General features: G+C 36.7%; 1 protein-coding gene across 5 annotated transcripts in view; it reads right to left on the minus strand.

The window, feature by feature from the left end:
* The window catches only part of LOC117394690 (histone deacetylase 9-like), a 213959-nt gene that overhangs the window by 104430 nt on the left and 91582 nt on the right, over positions 1–17947 (minus strand). For 4 of the 5 annotated variants that reach the window (XM_059011775.1, XM_059011754.1, XM_033993142.3 and 1 more), the window contains one exon: positions 415–656. In XM_059011775.1, the coding sequence (XP_058867758.1) occupies positions 415–656 (242 nt within the window). Of the gene's footprint in view, positions 1–414; positions 657–6502; positions 6984–17947 lie in introns of those variants that run through there. The other variant, XM_033993143.3, reaches the window with a different exon arrangement.

Below are 17947 nucleotides of genomic sequence, written 5' to 3' on the forward strand. Positions count from 1 at the left end.
TCTGAATTTGGTAATGAAACCCTGAACATTATAGGGTCACATTTCAACCTGGGATCCTAGAATACATACAACTGATTATAGTTTTAGTACTCTTTAGTTGCAGGCACATCCATCACTGGAAAATACAGAAATGAATCAGAGAATCAGGCACTACCCAGAACAAAAGCAGTACAGGACAAATGTTTTAAATAGATACTCTGATTCAACATAGTTTGGGGAAATATAATACAGTTGCCTGTGGTGTTTCAATCTGTCACATAGCAAAACCGCATTGTAAATCACTTGTCTTTAAATTGCAGAGCAGATATTGTTAAAAATGAGTGCCAGAGCACACATACCTGACTAAAGGAGGTTTTTTTTGTGTTTCATTGTTTGTTTAATATGATTTCAGATTTTGCTGCACACAGCTCTCACCTTGATGTGCTCCTGAAGCTGGGCTTGGTGCTGCCTCATCAGGTTTTCATGCTGTTTTTGGAACTCGGTGATCAGAAGCTGTTTTTGAATCTGTTGTTGTTTTTGGATCAGGAGTAATTCTTGCTGTAACTGCTTCTCCTGCAGCGTGGTATCCACCACTGGCATCATCATCCTGAAGTCTGTGCGAAGGTCCAGTGGTGTGACAGACTCCAGGCCACTAGGAATTTCCTGCTTTATTTCCACTGCGCAAGAGCCAAGACATGGGTGTGAGAGGTACAGGACAACACAATTCATTTTAGGTTCAGAAATACCATTTGGTTAATGCACCACCATTTTACCTACAGATTACAGTAACATAAAATAATATATTGGGAACATATCAAGCTCCTAAAAGGCATTAATATCCAACAGTAGATATCATATCTCAGAGAAAAAGGTTATTACAATAAAGGTATGATTTTAAAAAAAGTACTGCCAATTAGTAACACATGTACAATTTCTAATATACTTTTTTTTTCAAATTGTCTGTAGCTGTGAAGACACATAACTGCTTTCTGAATTGTAAAATCAGTTTTCAGCACAATACTTCCATTTTCATATAGCCTTTGTGTGACTAAAGTACAATAATGCCAAATAATGAAACCATTATTTATCTTTGTTTAGTTTTTCTTGAAGCAACTGAATCAATCAAATCATTCACTTGTTGTGTTGACCAGATCTCACTGTAAAAGTCTCCACACACCGGATGCGATGCAAGAAGCGGATGTGTTGTACGACATACAGCACCATGACAAAAAATAAATAAAACATGTATTTTTTATATGAGACATTCACACTGCCTGTGATGCGACAGGCCACACTGAAGCGACACAGAAGTAACACAGAAACAACGCAAAAAAAATAGGATTGTGGGGCTCCCGAGTGGCGCATCCAGTAAAGGCGCTCCACGTGGAGTGCAGGATGCGCTCTATAGTCTGGATGTCGCAAGTTCGAGTCCAGGCTATTCCTTTGCCGACCGAGGATGGGAGCTTCCAGGGGGCGGCGCTCAATTGGACGAGCGCCGCCCGGGGGGAGGGAGGGCTAGGTCGGCCAGGGTGTCCTCGGCTCACCGCGCACCAGCAACCCCTGTAGTCTGGCCAGGCACCTGCGGGCTTGCCTGTAAGCTGGCCGAGAGCTGCGTTGTCCTCCGATGCTGTAGCTCTTGGGTGGCTGCATGGTGAGTCCGCAGTGTGAAAAAAAGCGGTCGGCTGACGGCACACGCTTCGGAGGACAGCGTGTGTTCGTCTTCGCCCTCCTGAGTCAGCGCAGGGGTGGTAGCAGTGAGCTGAGCATAATAAAATAATTGGCGATTCCAAATTGGGAGAAAATAATAAAAATAATTGGCAACAACTAAATTTATATAAAAAAAAAAAAAAATAGGATTGGTGTCTAATTTTGCAATTATGTCGCGTGACAGCTGGGAAACTGAGCAATAAGGAACAGGTTCCCTTGTGTGCCTTCAGTAAGCAATGGCGGAAGAAAAGATCATTCTTGCAGTATCAAAATACCCGATGCTGTACAATAAAGGACACACAAATTATAAAAACACGCGATGAGGAAGAACATCTGGGAGTCCAATATATATATATATATATATATATTAGGGATGGGCACCGATATCAATATTTTTATATGATATCGATAATAATTTCCAGTATGCGACATCGTGGGATTAAAAAACAAAATTAATGTATGCTCGCAGATACTTTTTTTGTATTGCTAATACTGCTAAAAATACAAAGCAGTATAATCAAGTTTATTTTATACAACACACCCAAACATACATGATACAACAAACCCTAACATAACAATCATTGTCAGTCTCGTAGACAAACACCACACAAAAGTATTATTTATCTATTTTATTCCATTGATTGACGTTTAGGTACAAAACACTATTTGCATGCAGCATAAGCACCATTGGCATCCGTTCTGCATTATTTTGAGATGTGTGCATGCTTCAGCAGTTCATTACTTATGCTATTATTAATGTATTTTTAAAATGTGAACTTTTGGTATTATAAATGAGATGCACTTTTAAAACATCAAAACACATCTTAAAATAATGCAAAATTCAGCATGACACTGTACTTAATACTTTTAGAGGTGTCGTGAGTCAGCATACACGCAGAGCAGCTGATGATTCAATTACTTCCGGATTGGCTAGGATGAAGAACAATTAAATGAACTGGAAAGAGGGCAAAAAAAAAAGAAAGAAAGATTAGCTGTCTTTATACTCAGTCACCCCGACTTTAGCACTTAAAATAATGTATTTTTAGCAGCTTGTAAACGCTACAGAAAAATACAAAAAGACACTCCTGTACATTATCCACCCCTCTCAGACACATACCTTGAAAAATTACTGAAATCTGACACGTCGTATTTATTTTTATTTCTCCCGTCTGTTGTGTTCAAACTGCACTGTCTGCACTTTATACATATAAACGAAGCACCATTAAAAGTACACAAGATAATGAATCTTTACATGGCGACCAACTAGCATAACAAGCACATATGCCATTCAAAACAACATCAAGTTTAGTTTTTTGTCCTCATTCTTTCTAGTCTACTAAAAAAAAAAAAAAGCAGGAAAATACAGTGTATCTTCAATGGCAATGTCCACAATATCATAAATACAGATGCATGTTCCAATAAAATGAATCTACTCAGCTTAACTTAGTGTTTAGTTCAAAGTTATAAATGGGACTACTTTTGGTGTAAGGATATTTAATAAAAATAACTAATACTTTTTTGCCCTAAACATGATTTATGTTTTTTTTTCTTCAAATCCAATGTTTGATCGGGATTATAAATGCAATAAGGCCCAGAGGCGTCCGTATATTCGACGTGTCAGGCCTTATTACATACATATATTATCATAATTAAACCATAGATATGCATGTGTGTATGTTTACGTATTTACGCAGAACTCTGTTATTATTTGTAATATTATATTGAAAAACCCAAACCTAATTTGAATACATTTTAACACATTTTGTCTCATACAGACACACCAATAGTGCTGGTTGTTTTGACGCGTGTTAATAATGGTTGTTAATATATTTTTATAGGGGGGTGGGCGAAATTTGCCATGACATTGCCAGTGATGTGAAAGGTAGTGTCGCAGCGAAAATACAATTTTATTGCCGGACAAATCGCATTGCGTCTGGTGTGTGGAGAACTTTAGTGCTCATAAATAAACCAATCTATAAATAAGGCTTAACAAAACCTTTGCAGGAGCCTAGTTAATGGAATTCAGACAGAAAATATGCTTTCTTTTGTTATATTATCTTCCCACCTATCTAAAGTCTTTGCTGAACTTATTGCATAAGAATACAGCACATTTTTTACATGTTTGGATTCAGTTAGGTTAATCATGCACTTGTCATGCTTGGTAGGCCCTGTAAATAGAAAGGAAATGCATCACAGAATAGAACCAAAAGAGAGATCAAAATGCAGCTTTTAATGAAAGGAACAGTGAAGCAACAGCCAGCCAGCTTGAGAAACACAACCTGTGAAACAACAACAGAGACGAGCAAAAGCAAAGACATGTTTAAATGCTGATGATAATAGGAAACAGGCAGAATTTGTGAAAGCAAATGCAGTTCTAACATATCTTCACATGGTAAACACTTGGAAGGGGTAATGGACCTTGGCAATAGTTTAATAAAAAAGACGTACAGTATGCACAAGTATATCCCATAAATAACATAAGGTAACATAGACCATGTAAATCAGTTAGGACACTAACCTGCCATCCTACAGATATCATATTTCATTCAACAGCTATTCACCAACTTGTTGTTAGAGATACATTGTAGTGAATCATAGCTCTTTTGCTTTCATTTAAAGAGAAACCATGAACTTGCGAGAAATCAGCCTTAAATTTCAGAAACTGCGCTTGATTATAAATAATAGCTGTGAGGCTACAAAGAAAATGGCAGGCAAGAGCCTGGTCCTTTCATGCAATTTATTCAACAGCAATCCGCATTCCATTTGTCGAGACTAAATATAGCACAGTTTACACAAGACATCAATAGCGATTGCTGGGAGCACAGCAAATGTATGAATATTTCATTGCACAGAGAGATGGCAATCAGCAAACTGACATTTCTTCTTTGTCAACTGAGTGTGGCCTTCGGGATGAGTCACAGCTACCTGGACAATCTCTCGTCTTGCATTCCCTTCTATTTTAAAAAACAATTTTTTTTAGAGGTGACAAAGCTTTATTACTCACATCTGCTATGAAAAAATAATAATATAACATTCCTTTTTATAACACTGTGCTATTGGCAGAAAATTGAACTTTTGCATTCTGAATGAGATAAATTCATAGCCTCTGATCCTCTCCACAAATAAAATAAAATAAAGACTTTGGATTAATGGCCCCGATCCCAGTTAACCTAATCTTTGAAGCTTTAGGGTGTCCAACAGAACATGTCTTTCTCAGTCTATCAGCTCAAAGTTTGGCACAAAGGATCTCAATCAGGAAGGTGATCAATGTGAGCTTGGCAAAAGATTTTCCCTCCAGTTCACCCACATTTTAAATCTGAGATATAAAGTCACACCATAAAAAGCATTATGATCGCTATCATTGCTCTGTAGGATAATAGGAAGGTCATGCTCGATGGGTGCAGTCCCCACCATCATGCTTTTAGCTCACTGTTTGCATGTTTGCTGTGTTTGTTCAAAAACTTTTTTTCTAGATGGCCCATAAATCTACACAAATCTACAATTGTGATTACTGACAGCAATGCACGACAACACAGAACCCGTCCCTACGGCTCTGCAAATGGTCTTGTTTTGATTAAATACAGTAGTTACTAGTAATTAAAAAGGTTTAAACATTAATTAGAAAATCAGATCAAATCAAAAGGTCCTCAACAAGTATCCCCTGAACAGACACAAAGAGTGCATTTCAAACAGTATGTTGTGATGTCCAATATAACTTAAATGCTGACCCGATTGCACCCAATTCAATATTCCAAATTAGAAACCAGTACTAGAAAGACGAGTGTCCTATACTTTGCTGTATCTGGGTGTCATGGTGTTATTTTACATTCTATACTTTAATTACAATTGACAAACAAAATGCTATAGCCTAATAACAAAACCATTATGTCATACACCCTGATAACCAGACCTCATTATTTTTTAACTAAAAAAAAAAAAAAAAAAATCTCATTACAACCTTCAGAAATAATATTAGTATTTGACTGTTGCCCCTTGTGGCAAGATAGCTTTGTAGTGACGTCAGACCAGGAAGAGAATCAACACACAGGCTGAACAAAACAAAACCACACACTGACACAAAATATATGGCACAATGGCCAAAACAAACAGATAACACACCGTGAACAAGTATTGTGCTGGTTTACTTTCAGTATCTGTTCTTACTTGTCTCTTTCCTCCTCTGGACAACCCAACCCCGTTCATGGTTTGCTGTGCGCAGGTGTGGTGACGTCACAGACCAGGAACACAAACCAAAACAGGTAATGGCGGTGCAAAACTGGAGCGCAATGGCGCTCAGTGTTTTATTAAATAAATAAACCAAAAGATTTAAACAGAACAAAAGACAACAAACCAAAAAGGCGCTTTGGCCAAACAAATAAACAAATAAGTATTGTGCTGGCAAAAACCAGCACGCTTAGCAGTTGTTTCTATTTTACTTTCTCTCTCCTTGCTCGCTCTCCCGTACTCTCCTCTGTACACTCTTCTCCTTGAGCGCGGACAGCTGCAGGCTTTTATATTCTGGCCGAGGGGTTAACTAGCTGTTAATTATCTTATTACCCCTTGGCCATAGTCCTCACAAGGTTTTTTAAAATACAAAACAATAACAATTAACAATCGGCTTTTGCCGTAATATAAACATAAATCATAATATAAATAAATAACAAACAAAGGAGGTGGGACACTCCACCACAAGTACATTTAAATAATACAACAAAATAATAGATATGCACCCCCCCTTAAAATAATTAATAATTAAGCCATACAACCCTTAGTTTCCTTTACTTTCTTTACTGATCCAGTACCTGGCTGAACTTACCTATGAGGAAACTGTGCAGCTGCATAGTCTTAGCTCTGAAGGATGATGCTGGGGCATAAACGTGGCTCGCATGCCACCTGTTTGTTGAAATCCTCCTGGCACCAGTGTGCAATAGCACAGATTGCTGTAGGTCTATTCCCAAAAATAAACCATCACGAAAGGCCACTGCCGGCCTCAGCGCCAGCACTGCCTGAAACTGGTTATTATAAAGGTTACGCTGGCCTTCCTTACAGATTGGGCTCACTTTGGCATTTCTACAAAGACAAATTCACAAAAAAACCTTTTTCTAATAATGTCTATCGATTGTACAATCTCCTTAATTGTTATTTCAAATACAGCTTCAAACCATGTATGTTTCTGATAGCAGGTTGCTAAGAAACTGATCAAATAAAGGTTAACTGCTACACACTTGGTTACAGAGTTCTTCAACTTAACGCAACATCTGTAATTATGCTTCCAGTAATGACTATAAATAGAAACACACAGCCGAGTGGAGCAATAAAAGCCATGACCTTCTGTCACCATGGAAACCACGATGACGTAATGATGTTAGAAGTGTAAGGATGCATGCCAGCCCTTTTTCAATTCAATAGCCCACTCTTACGATAGACCAGAGTTTAAACTGCATTTCCTTCTTTTATTTTTTGACTATGATTTAATTTCTATTTAAAAATTCATGGGAAGTACACTGTTGAGCACATTTATATTGTCCAGTGTCTGCTCGTCAAAAACAAAACCCAGCTGCAGTCTGATTCCCTGTAACAGAAGATCTGTGTAGAGAAACTACAAACCTTTATGTGAATAAGGCACACATCCAAATGAACATTTTAAAGTATTTATACATATGGAAGTGCCATCTACCGGAAAACAGAAAAGTACTCTGAATTGAAAGTCTATTGGATAGTATTTTATTTTTATTTTTTATGATGCTATTCCACAGAATGAGATTATTCTTTAATGCCTTGTCTCATCTACTGTAAATGATATCATTACCATCTGCACATTGCCAACCACCCACATACAGGCAGAGGGAGAGTACCCCAGCTAACTAAAAGGACTGTCAAAGCAACAACATCCCAAAAACCCTGCTCACAGCCTGTCGACTAGAGAGAAAAACATTCTCTAACATACTGTACACCTTCTCCATTACATCTTACAGTACGTTTATACCTACCCCCCTGTCAACCTTATAGCACAAGTGAGATTCAGAAGAGCATTGCCTTCCCATCGTCATTTCACCTCCCTAGACTACAGTTACTTGTCTCCAGAAGGCTGACATATTAGGAAATCATTTTTCAGTAATGTGCTTGCCATTGGAAAAAACTATACGTAATGTATTACTTACAAATGTAACTTGATACCTAGCTCCCAAATAAGACAGCCTCTCTGTTTATCTTCAGTATTACTTCTGGCAGGGATTCATAAGGGCATAGATGTATACCGCTCACACATTTAGTACCTCTTGATGCAGTGGGAAGGGTATTGGTTATTCTTTGATTTGCCAGTCAATTATCTCCCAGAGGGCTAAGAAAGACACTTCAGAGGAATTTCAGTTGACTAAAATCTGTGTAAAATAAGTGGCCTAAAAATAATAACATAAAAACTGAAACTGATATTTATTTTCTGCTAATCATTCAGACTGATATTCACTACATAGACAAAAAAACAAAACAAACAAAAAAAAAACTGATACACGACACCACCTTGTACAATGAGATAACTGGAGTCACAAGTGCACTGGCACCTGCAACTACCACCATGCAGACGTGTCCTTTATAAGATTCACTTTTTAAATAAAATACTACTGTACAGCCAAGTGTCTTTCTATTAACCTAAACATGTGTTAAATATACAGTAGAAGCATTATAGTAGACACTAAATAGTTAAAACAAATTATCATTGTTTTTTTTTGTTGTTGTTTTACTTCTGCATACATTTAAAAAGTAAAATATATCTAGGCTAACTAATGTATGGGTATGTGTTAATACACAGTTTTACATACCAATAAATAAACAGAGAAATTACATATACAGTACTAAAATGTGATCAACAAACATTTTTGTGTTAGAATAATTTTTAGTATGTAGCATAACTTGTAAGCTTTTCATCAAGTTATATATGAAGATATTACCTTTATATTCTAACCAAGCAGGAACCAAAACTAATGGAAACAAGGCTACCATCTGAAAACCTTAAGGACCAATGCAAAGGAATGTCTTCACCAGTCTCGGCTGGATGGGTGGTTTTTAAAAAAAAATATTATCCAAAACTGTACTGCAGTAGTATTTATATAAATAGTCCTCTTGCTGTTGCACCTATATATGTTAAGGGATCCTGACATTTCAATTGTGAAATCAGTACTGCCATTTTGCAATTAAGCCATATATTTATCTTGAATCTTTTTCCTGGTAGTGATTATTCAAGTGAGGAAATGAGCAAAAACCTCCCAGTGCAAAATTATACAAATCCTGTCTGAAGCCAGCATAAGCTTTCCATCTTCCCTGTATGTTTTCTTCTTACGCACTCAGCTATTAATCCAGTGGACAGACTTTAAAAAAAAGAAAACATGCAGACATGAATCATTAATCTCCTGTATGAACTTTAAAACTTCAAACCTCAGTATAACTTTATGTATATGTAAGCATGACGCATTATTCATAAAATTCACAATACAGTATTATTATTATTATTATTATTATTATTATTATTATTATTATATTGTATCATACTGCACAATTGTAAGTGTTTGTAATAAGATATATTATTGTTTGTATCATCATTGTTTGTTCTTTGATCCAGTTTGCCAGACACATCTAACAGAATAAATTCAGTTGAGTTTTCAATAATTTTGGAAATCATGCAACACACAGAAAATAATAAATCACCACTATTGTCATCAGCATCTTCATAGTTTTTAAATTATATAATAAAAGGACAATATTTAATGCAGTTTTCAATCTCTAAATCCTGCCTTATTTATGTTTTTCTTTTCACCCACCTGCACCTACTTTTAAAACATTTCACTACATACTGTTAATATTGTTTCCTTACAGATAAGATATGTGCAGCATGCTCACATGTGCATGGCTAAACATAGATAATATGCAAAACACCATTTACCAATACAAACTACTGTACAAGCTTGGGTTTCTATTCGTAGCTTATGCAAAAACAGAAATCGTACGCTGCAATCATATAAAGCAGGCTGCTGAAAATGCTACTGGAAAATAGAAACAACTAAAATAATCCCCAACAGTTATTGGGTAAAATGTGTACAATCTTTAAGGACTGTTGTGTATTGTAAGCTTTGAGTGGACATGTGTAAGATCAACCCCTGCCAAATGACCTTTAATGGTACAGTGGTAAAATATTCATAATAGAGTCAGTGTTCTACCATATCGGGGCCACTGTGCAATATTTATTCCAGATCTAAATGTTGTTGCTGATAATGCTGCTAATGCTAATTATAATGGCAACCCAAGGGTGTCTTTTAAAGCTTCACCCATCAAATCATGCTTGACTCTGAGCTCTACTTTACAGTAATTTATAAATGACAAGCCAGTGCTGGTTTTTAGTGCTAAAGGGAGTCAAAGGCTCAGCAGACTCCTGAGCTTACAAAGTAAAATATATTTTAATAAGGAAACTCTTGAATAAAATGTAAAAAATATATCAAGAAAAATATATATAACCATAGTAACAAGAATCATAGTCTTCTCTCCCATAACTTATTTATACATACATTTAAAAGAAGTGAAGTTAGTGGAAGGTTATTTAAAATTTAATCTGAGAAATAGCCAGATGCTTTTAACTTTCTTACCGCTTCCCTCATTTAAGTGTTCCTAGTTATTTCAGGGACCGTGTCTAAAGCAGGAAACATGTTTTTATTTTTAACCATCAGACATGTCAGCTCCTGGTTTATAGGCTCTCTGCTCACATAAAGCAAGTTCCAGAATTCTTCAGGCTTAAGTTACCATATAGCACTGTCTGGTATCAAGTGGCATTATACATGGCACAGGACACTACAGAGATGTTACAACCATCACCTCGGAATATGTATGTGCACGCTTAGAAAAAAATATATATCTATAGATAGATAGATAGATAGATAGATAGATAGATAGATAGATAGATAGATAGATAAACTACCTATCTATCTATACATGTAAGCAATAAGACCAGGCACAGAGGGCATTACCAGGCATTATACGACCGTTTGGGTAATGTGGCCAGAGACTTAGTATTTAAGATGGCGAATGAATGTGGAGTGTTCGTATTTAAAACATTAGAAGACTTTGCTTTTGTCAGATCTGATCCAGTAATGGCTGGGCGTTGTATGCTGTCATCCTTACCCTCTCTCGTGAGCTGTTTTGTTATCGAGGTAAAGACGCTATTGGCAGATGCAGAATTGCAGTTTTGTATATTTATTTGCTTGCAGTACGGAGGGCTTGTTAAATGTCTGTGTATCCCGGCTCTCGGAGAAATATAACTCGATATACCGGACTGTTGCCCCTCTTTATTTTTGATGGTTGCATAAAATTCTCTTTATTCTTTATTCCCTTTAACCAGTCTTGAAAAAACATTGCCCAAGCTGTTTGTTTTCTGGTATTATTTTTTTTTTCAATTATTTCTATTTCAATTAAACCAAGTCGCTGTTGGGTAACGCTCCCATGTCTAGTCACTACTTGTAGAAGTATTGATGGTAGGTTTTTCAGTTTGTCCGACAGTACTCTCTGTATTAATTATAGCAACTGTAGACATCTCAGAGGTGCTTATATTTTCCGGGATGTTTTGATTTAGCCATTGCTCAATTGACATCTTATTAAAAAGGTTGACATTTACTTTAAATGACATTTTGTTAATAGCTGATGGCGTGATCTTGTTTGATTTGTTTTTGTGATGCGGGCAGATATCAGGGAATATATCCCCCTAGCTCAACCGTATATAGAATGCGTGGAATCTTTATATATATATGAATGATTGATATGATATGATTGGTTCAAACCTCATCATAGGAGGAAAAATAGATTTAACTATTGCCCTAACATCCTTACACCACCGGTCAATAGTCTCGGTCTGTCGTGATTGGTTTTCAAAGGAACGCCTTTCTCCCCTGCACTCTTTGCAAGAGAAAATGGCTGAACACTGATTCTGTGAGTTAACACAAAATTAATTACAAAATATACTACAAAAGAAAGATACTTCAAACACTATAATAGTGATTAAAACATCACTGTTTTCTGACTTTCTGAAATTCAAACAAATTCAACTCGACGAAAACAGATATGACGGGTGGGATATAAACTGGATTATGCAACAGTCGGCAAACCAGACGGAGACAGAGAAAAACCTTGCTAACTATATGGCATGAACATTTTCTGTTATTTATTTATGTAATTTTTTTATTTACTTATGCTGTATCAGCTATATTTAAACAAAATATATAAAGTCATATTTACTACTATAGAAAGAAGACACAACAGAACTGGCAGAAGCCACAGGTGTCGTTGTCCACACATCAACAGTCCAAAGCACCTTTGACCATTGTTCCATAGTCCAATTTCTGTGTTCTTGTGCATATTTTAGCCTTTTAGTCTTGTTCCCCTTTCTTAACAGAGGTATTCTTTCTGCAACACATCCTTTAAGTCCTGATTTCAAGAGTGACCTTCGTACTGTTGATTTGATGGACAACGACACCTGTGCCTTCTGCCAGTTCTTTTGTCAATTCAACGCTTGTCTTCTTTCTATTCCTTAAGGATATTATCTTCAAGTATTGCTCATCCTTGTTAGACAACTTTTTGGGTGTTCCAGTCCTGGGTTTGTCAATTACAGATGACGTTTCTCTGTACTTTTTGATTATGCTTCGGATACCACACCTTGAAAATCAAGTGATGCAAGCTATTTCACTCAATGTTTTTCCTTCTTTATGCAAGTCAAGGTTGTTATAATAGTAGAAAACACTAATGGAGGCTTTGTGTAAATTGTTGATGCTCATAATTCATCAGAGTAGAAAAATGCAACATGCCTAAGACTTATGCACTGCAGTGTATATATTCCCCTTTCTGCAGTACTGTCAGTCCAAAATGATGAGCTTTTTCAAACGTTTCTGTATCATTACAAAAAAAATGTTTTGAGGTACCATTAAAATGTGTGGGTTCTCACAGCTGCAGCAAGAAAGGTAGCAATGGCAGTAGTATCCAGGGTTATGGAAACCCTGCCCACTCTGCCAGTCGCAATATCTCTCTTTAGCCACTAAGTACTAGTTCCCAAACCTTCTTGGCTCAAGATCCCCCTAACAGTAGGCATCCTGACAGAGAACCCCCACCTGATATTTTTTTTTTTTTTTTTCTACTGGTAGAAGTACTATGCTTTCATTATGGTGTCACTTTCATTTTACACATAAGGTACCCATTCTCTGCTGGGTCAACTGGTCCGGGGTTCATTTCAAACCTACTAGTTTCCACACCATCTCATGGGGATTCTCATGCTATGTTGTCACTTTTAAGTAGCGCCATAATTTAAAGTAATGTTAAAGTAAGTAACATAAATCTAAGCAAATTACATATTATTCAGTTTTCCTATTTCCTTCACTTTAACCTAGATTGCAAGGAAAAGTGCCCAGGCCCAACTCAAGATATGGAGAAAGGAAATGAGAGATGCCTTGATGGATAACAACCCTTGTCAACACGTTCTCTACTGTTCTGAGAATAAATGCACTCGTTGGCAGCAGCACACTAAAGGGTTAAAAGCCAGCACAGTCATCTTCTCTTCAAAGGCATACTCTAAGATGTTGTAAATTGAAATGTGCCAACTCTATTTGACTCAAAAACAGTACTGTACTCTTAACTAAAGGCTTCTTTATGTGCATGTTTTATCTGTACATTTTTCAGCCTAGTAAATATAATGGCGTGGATCCAGGTCTCATTTGCCTCATCGCACTAAGATATTATTTTTAAGCACAATAGCACTCTTCAATGTGTGGTACTGAGACAACACCACTTCCGGGGCTGTGCCTTGTGCCTTACAAGGCAGGCACCTCTGTCAGTACCTAACACCTTCCTGAGTGCTATAACTTACTTTTCATAACATCCTCCCTAAGCATTCCTTAAGCTCCTGTTCGTAGAATCATGGTTGCCAGCTGATTTAGTTGAGTAAACTCACAAGCATACATGTTTATTATTATTATTATTATTTATTTCTTAGCAGACGCCCTTATCCAGGGCGACTTACAATCGTAAGCAAATACATTTCAAGTGTTACAATACATGTAATACAATAAGAGCAAGAAATACAATAACTTTTGTTCAAGCAAAGTACAAGTGTGACAAACCACAATTCAATAATACAGCAGATAATAGTGATAGTTACATCAGGATATGATTAAATAGTGATAGTTACATCAGGATATGATTAAATACAACTGACTGAGTATTCTCTTTAGAATTAAATAAGAAGTGCATATTGTAAAAGTAGATACAACTAATGGATGTTGGTTTTAAAAGACTGGGCTGTAGTACAGTAAATAAGAGTATGAGCTGACCCATGCAAGAAACCTCTGACCTTATGTATGCAGTCTTTTAGAGTCAATTTAATTTTCCACTGCTTTTCAGTTTTCAGTTGGATCATTGACGCATTTGTTTACTATACCATCGTCTCCCATGGAAACAAAACATACGGTGAGTTAGTAAATGGAAAAACTATACAAGATCAAAGGGGGCAAAAATTACAACTGCACACCCCTGCTGGTTATTTTTTAAAACCACCTCAGAAATTACACTTTTTCAGAAGCAGACCCAGAGGTTGTGGAGAGACATTTTTGCTGGAACATTTACCAAGCATGGTAAAAAAATAAATAAACAGAAACAAAAATACAGAATATAGTACATAATTACAAATGACTTTAGCGGCCACAAAAAATGCGGCGTATGTAAAGAATAATTTTCACCAGCCGTTCTGCACCTGCTATCAAATTAGCACTTTGCAATCATTAATCCATTTAAAATTACCTTGAAATGTATTCAAATGAAAAAAAGAGCATGGAATTGGGTGGGGATCTGGAATATTGTACTGTGAGTCTTGAAATGTATTTTTTGTTTACGACTGTAAGTCGCTCAGGGTAAGGGCGTCTGCTAAGAAATTAATAATAATAATAATAATAATAATAATAATAATAATAATAATAATAATAATAATAATAATAATGAGGGCAGAAACATCCACCATCCAAAAACTTTGCACCACAAACCATTGTAGAAGCGAGTAATTAAGAGCTGTATAAAACCACACACTTTCACAGACCTGTCATTGGCCTCAGGATGGCTGCTATGGTACACTTCCTGATGCGGCAACGCTTGGCTCTTGTTGAGGAGAGGCAGGAAAACCTTTGAGGAGACGGGCAAGACGGAGAAGACCCTGCATATTCAAACCCAGGGTCATGCGGTGGTAAGGCATTATCATGTCACTCCACAGGTCATCCTACCTAGTAGCTGAATTTCACCTTTTCATCACCTTGTTGACTCTCCTCCTAGTAACACCAACAGCATTGACTTTCTCCATTATAGAGGAGCATTATGGTAGCATGACTGATGTTGGCTGAGGCTTTTACAAATAACTTAAATTCATGCTTAGTGACTAAAGCCATAAGGACTCTCAGCTCCTCCTCAGAAAACATTTATTTTCCGTGCACCAAGACGACCTTGCTGCCCTCCCCCTAACTTATTTTTTGTTTGGTTTGATTTTCATGCTCCACAAATCTCATACAGCGCCTACTGCTCTCTGTACTCCTAACTCACCTCACCTCTGGGCTGTAAGTGCAGCCGCTAAATAGCCCAATGCACAGGCAGCGCTCATTGCGACCCTCATTATCATGATTGCAGATCATTATTTGTGTGTGTTGAGTAATGTGCATTACTCTTAAACTTACATAGGCCGCAGTGCAAAATAATTGCCTGGCCGCTAGGCAATTTGGATTTTGCAGCTGCAATTGTTTGCACTACGCTTATCCTTACATCAGCCCATAAGTGTCTTGTGCAGCCATGTAAGATGGTTGTCTACAGCACCTGTGCTCATCTGCCCGTAGTGAACAGGGCACTGTAGAGGGATTGGAATCAGTGTCATTTAGAGCACAGATTTGAGTTGTCCCTGCAGAGAAACACAGAGGAGTAAACATATATGCAAATAATAGATCTGATTCGCAATTTGGGCGAACCTCGAGTAGTTTTAATGAATTCTCTTTGTGGACATGTATCCTTACCGTACCACTCACACCCTGACAGAGACATACAGTGAAAGGTAGCTGTCACTAGCCTTCATTAGACTTTATTTTAGGTTTTTTCTTTCACATATAGTTATAATGAGACTTTAGCTTGTAAACTAGAAATACATCCATTTTAAATTGTGTAAAGGTTTGTTTAAGGACTCTCCACCTCACCTAAATGGTTTCTTACTGTTTTTGCAACATTACTGGTCTATTTCCCATTCACACCAAAAACCATCAATTTAGAATAAACAACTCTGATAAATATGGGAACTATTCCAAATGATATCCTTTCATTAGACTGTTCTGGTTGTCTGGTAGGTGACTTCTTTGACCAAAGCAAATAATAAAACGGTGACAATGTGGAAAAGCAGAAGCAGAAATGGGACTAGCACATTCCACTGCAGGATCATAACCAACAGTCAAATAAAAGGGTTACATAAAGACTTGCATAAATGGCTAAAATACATTTTAAATTCAATTGCTTCTAAACAGAAAGTGAACTAATATATTGAACATAAACACATTCTTAAACCAAGCATTTTAAAATACTCTACATAAGAAAAAAAAAAAAAACTAAAACAAAACAACATTCCTTTTCTTTTCCTTGATGCTCAGTGGTACATTTCACATGCTGAGCACCAAGGAGCTACTATTGCTGATCCAGTGCCTGTTTTCGTTTTATTTTCAAACTAAATAGAATACACATAGCACCCAGACAGGTGGCTTTCCTGCCCTTACTGCTTATTTAACACATCAACAGTAGTTACTGAGTGACCCTTGGCTAGGGATTGAAACCACTAACTATAAATCCAAAAGCACCTGTGGTGACTACTACACTTCGTGGTTAGTCAAATACACAAGCATATACTTCACAATTAGTTAATTAGTAATCAATTGTGTTGCAGTGAAGTTGAAGCTATTGAGCCATTAAATAAAGATTGTATATTTTAAATATGCTTAAAATAACTGTGATGTTTTTACATAGCTCCCTTATTTTCTCATCAGGTAAGACCTGCAAGAAGGGCATTCTTTATGCCAGAGTTAATTTCCACTCAGGACAGTCCGTCTTTTCAGTCAAGCAAAGGCAAGCACTTAATACTGGAACTTAAAAAGTAAGGTCATGATTTAAAATATTATCGACAATTTGTTATGCAAAACCCAGTCAGTGGGTTTCACGATTATTGCCAGCTTTCATTGCAATTCGTGTGGGGTCAGGGAGAAGGTTTCAGTGTGGCTGCAAATGTATAAATAGCTCCCAAATGACCAGGACACCTGACAAAACAATGGGCCCATGAGACCAGGAGATCTATTTATTTACATGGTAGCTGCTGTTAGATGCTTGGGCTTATTTCTAATGCAACACTTTCTACCTTCACGTCAATCATACATTCAGAAGTACCAATATATAACAAAAAGCTGGGATTTGAAGAAGAACATGGATCTTGTCAGGATGCCTAATATAATTGAAAGTTTGGGAACCTCTGTCCTATGTCATTATGTACCCAACATACAAAGTGTTAACTTGCTATTTAAGGCAAATCGTACCTTACCCAATCAAACTGTATAAGACCAGAATAAGCATATAAACTCTTAATATCACCTTGGTAAATCAGACCAATGTACAATTACCACTTTAATCATCCTGCACGCTTTCAATAAAAGATATGAATATAGAATATTGCACACAGCACACATTATAAGCAATTATCCTATGAAAAATGTCAAATTAAATTGAATTAGTATGTTGCTTTTCAGTTCAAATGAATCCATAATACCAGAACAATCAATGTTTCATAATAAACAACAGGTGCATCTGATAAGAATTGAACATAAATTCAGTCCCCTATAGCATCAATTTTCAAGTCCTCCAAGGGGACAGGAAAGGCCAACATAACTGTTCAATCTGACCTGTTGAGATAGTCTTTACATAACATTTGCTAGCTTTTTACTTTACTATTTAAAAAACTTAACTTCATTATGTAACTTGTGACTTTAAGAAAGTATTTTGATGCAATGGATAACAGACCTTTTCAAAGGAGAAAGTACATTAGCTCAGAACAGCTTAAGTAAACACATGATTTCTTGGTTTTCTTTTTTGCAGTTTGAGTAATATTTTCTTAAAGGCAACAGGTAAGTGTGTTATTACTTGTGGTGTTCTATGCATGGGATGACATCTGTACACAGGATAA

The sequence above is a fragment of the Acipenser ruthenus genome, chromosome 3, assembly GCF_902713425.1.
Source record: "Acipenser ruthenus chromosome 3, fAciRut3.2 maternal haplotype, whole genome shotgun sequence".
NCBI classification, from domain to species: domain Eukaryota; kingdom Metazoa; phylum Chordata; class Actinopteri; order Acipenseriformes; family Acipenseridae; genus Acipenser; species Acipenser ruthenus.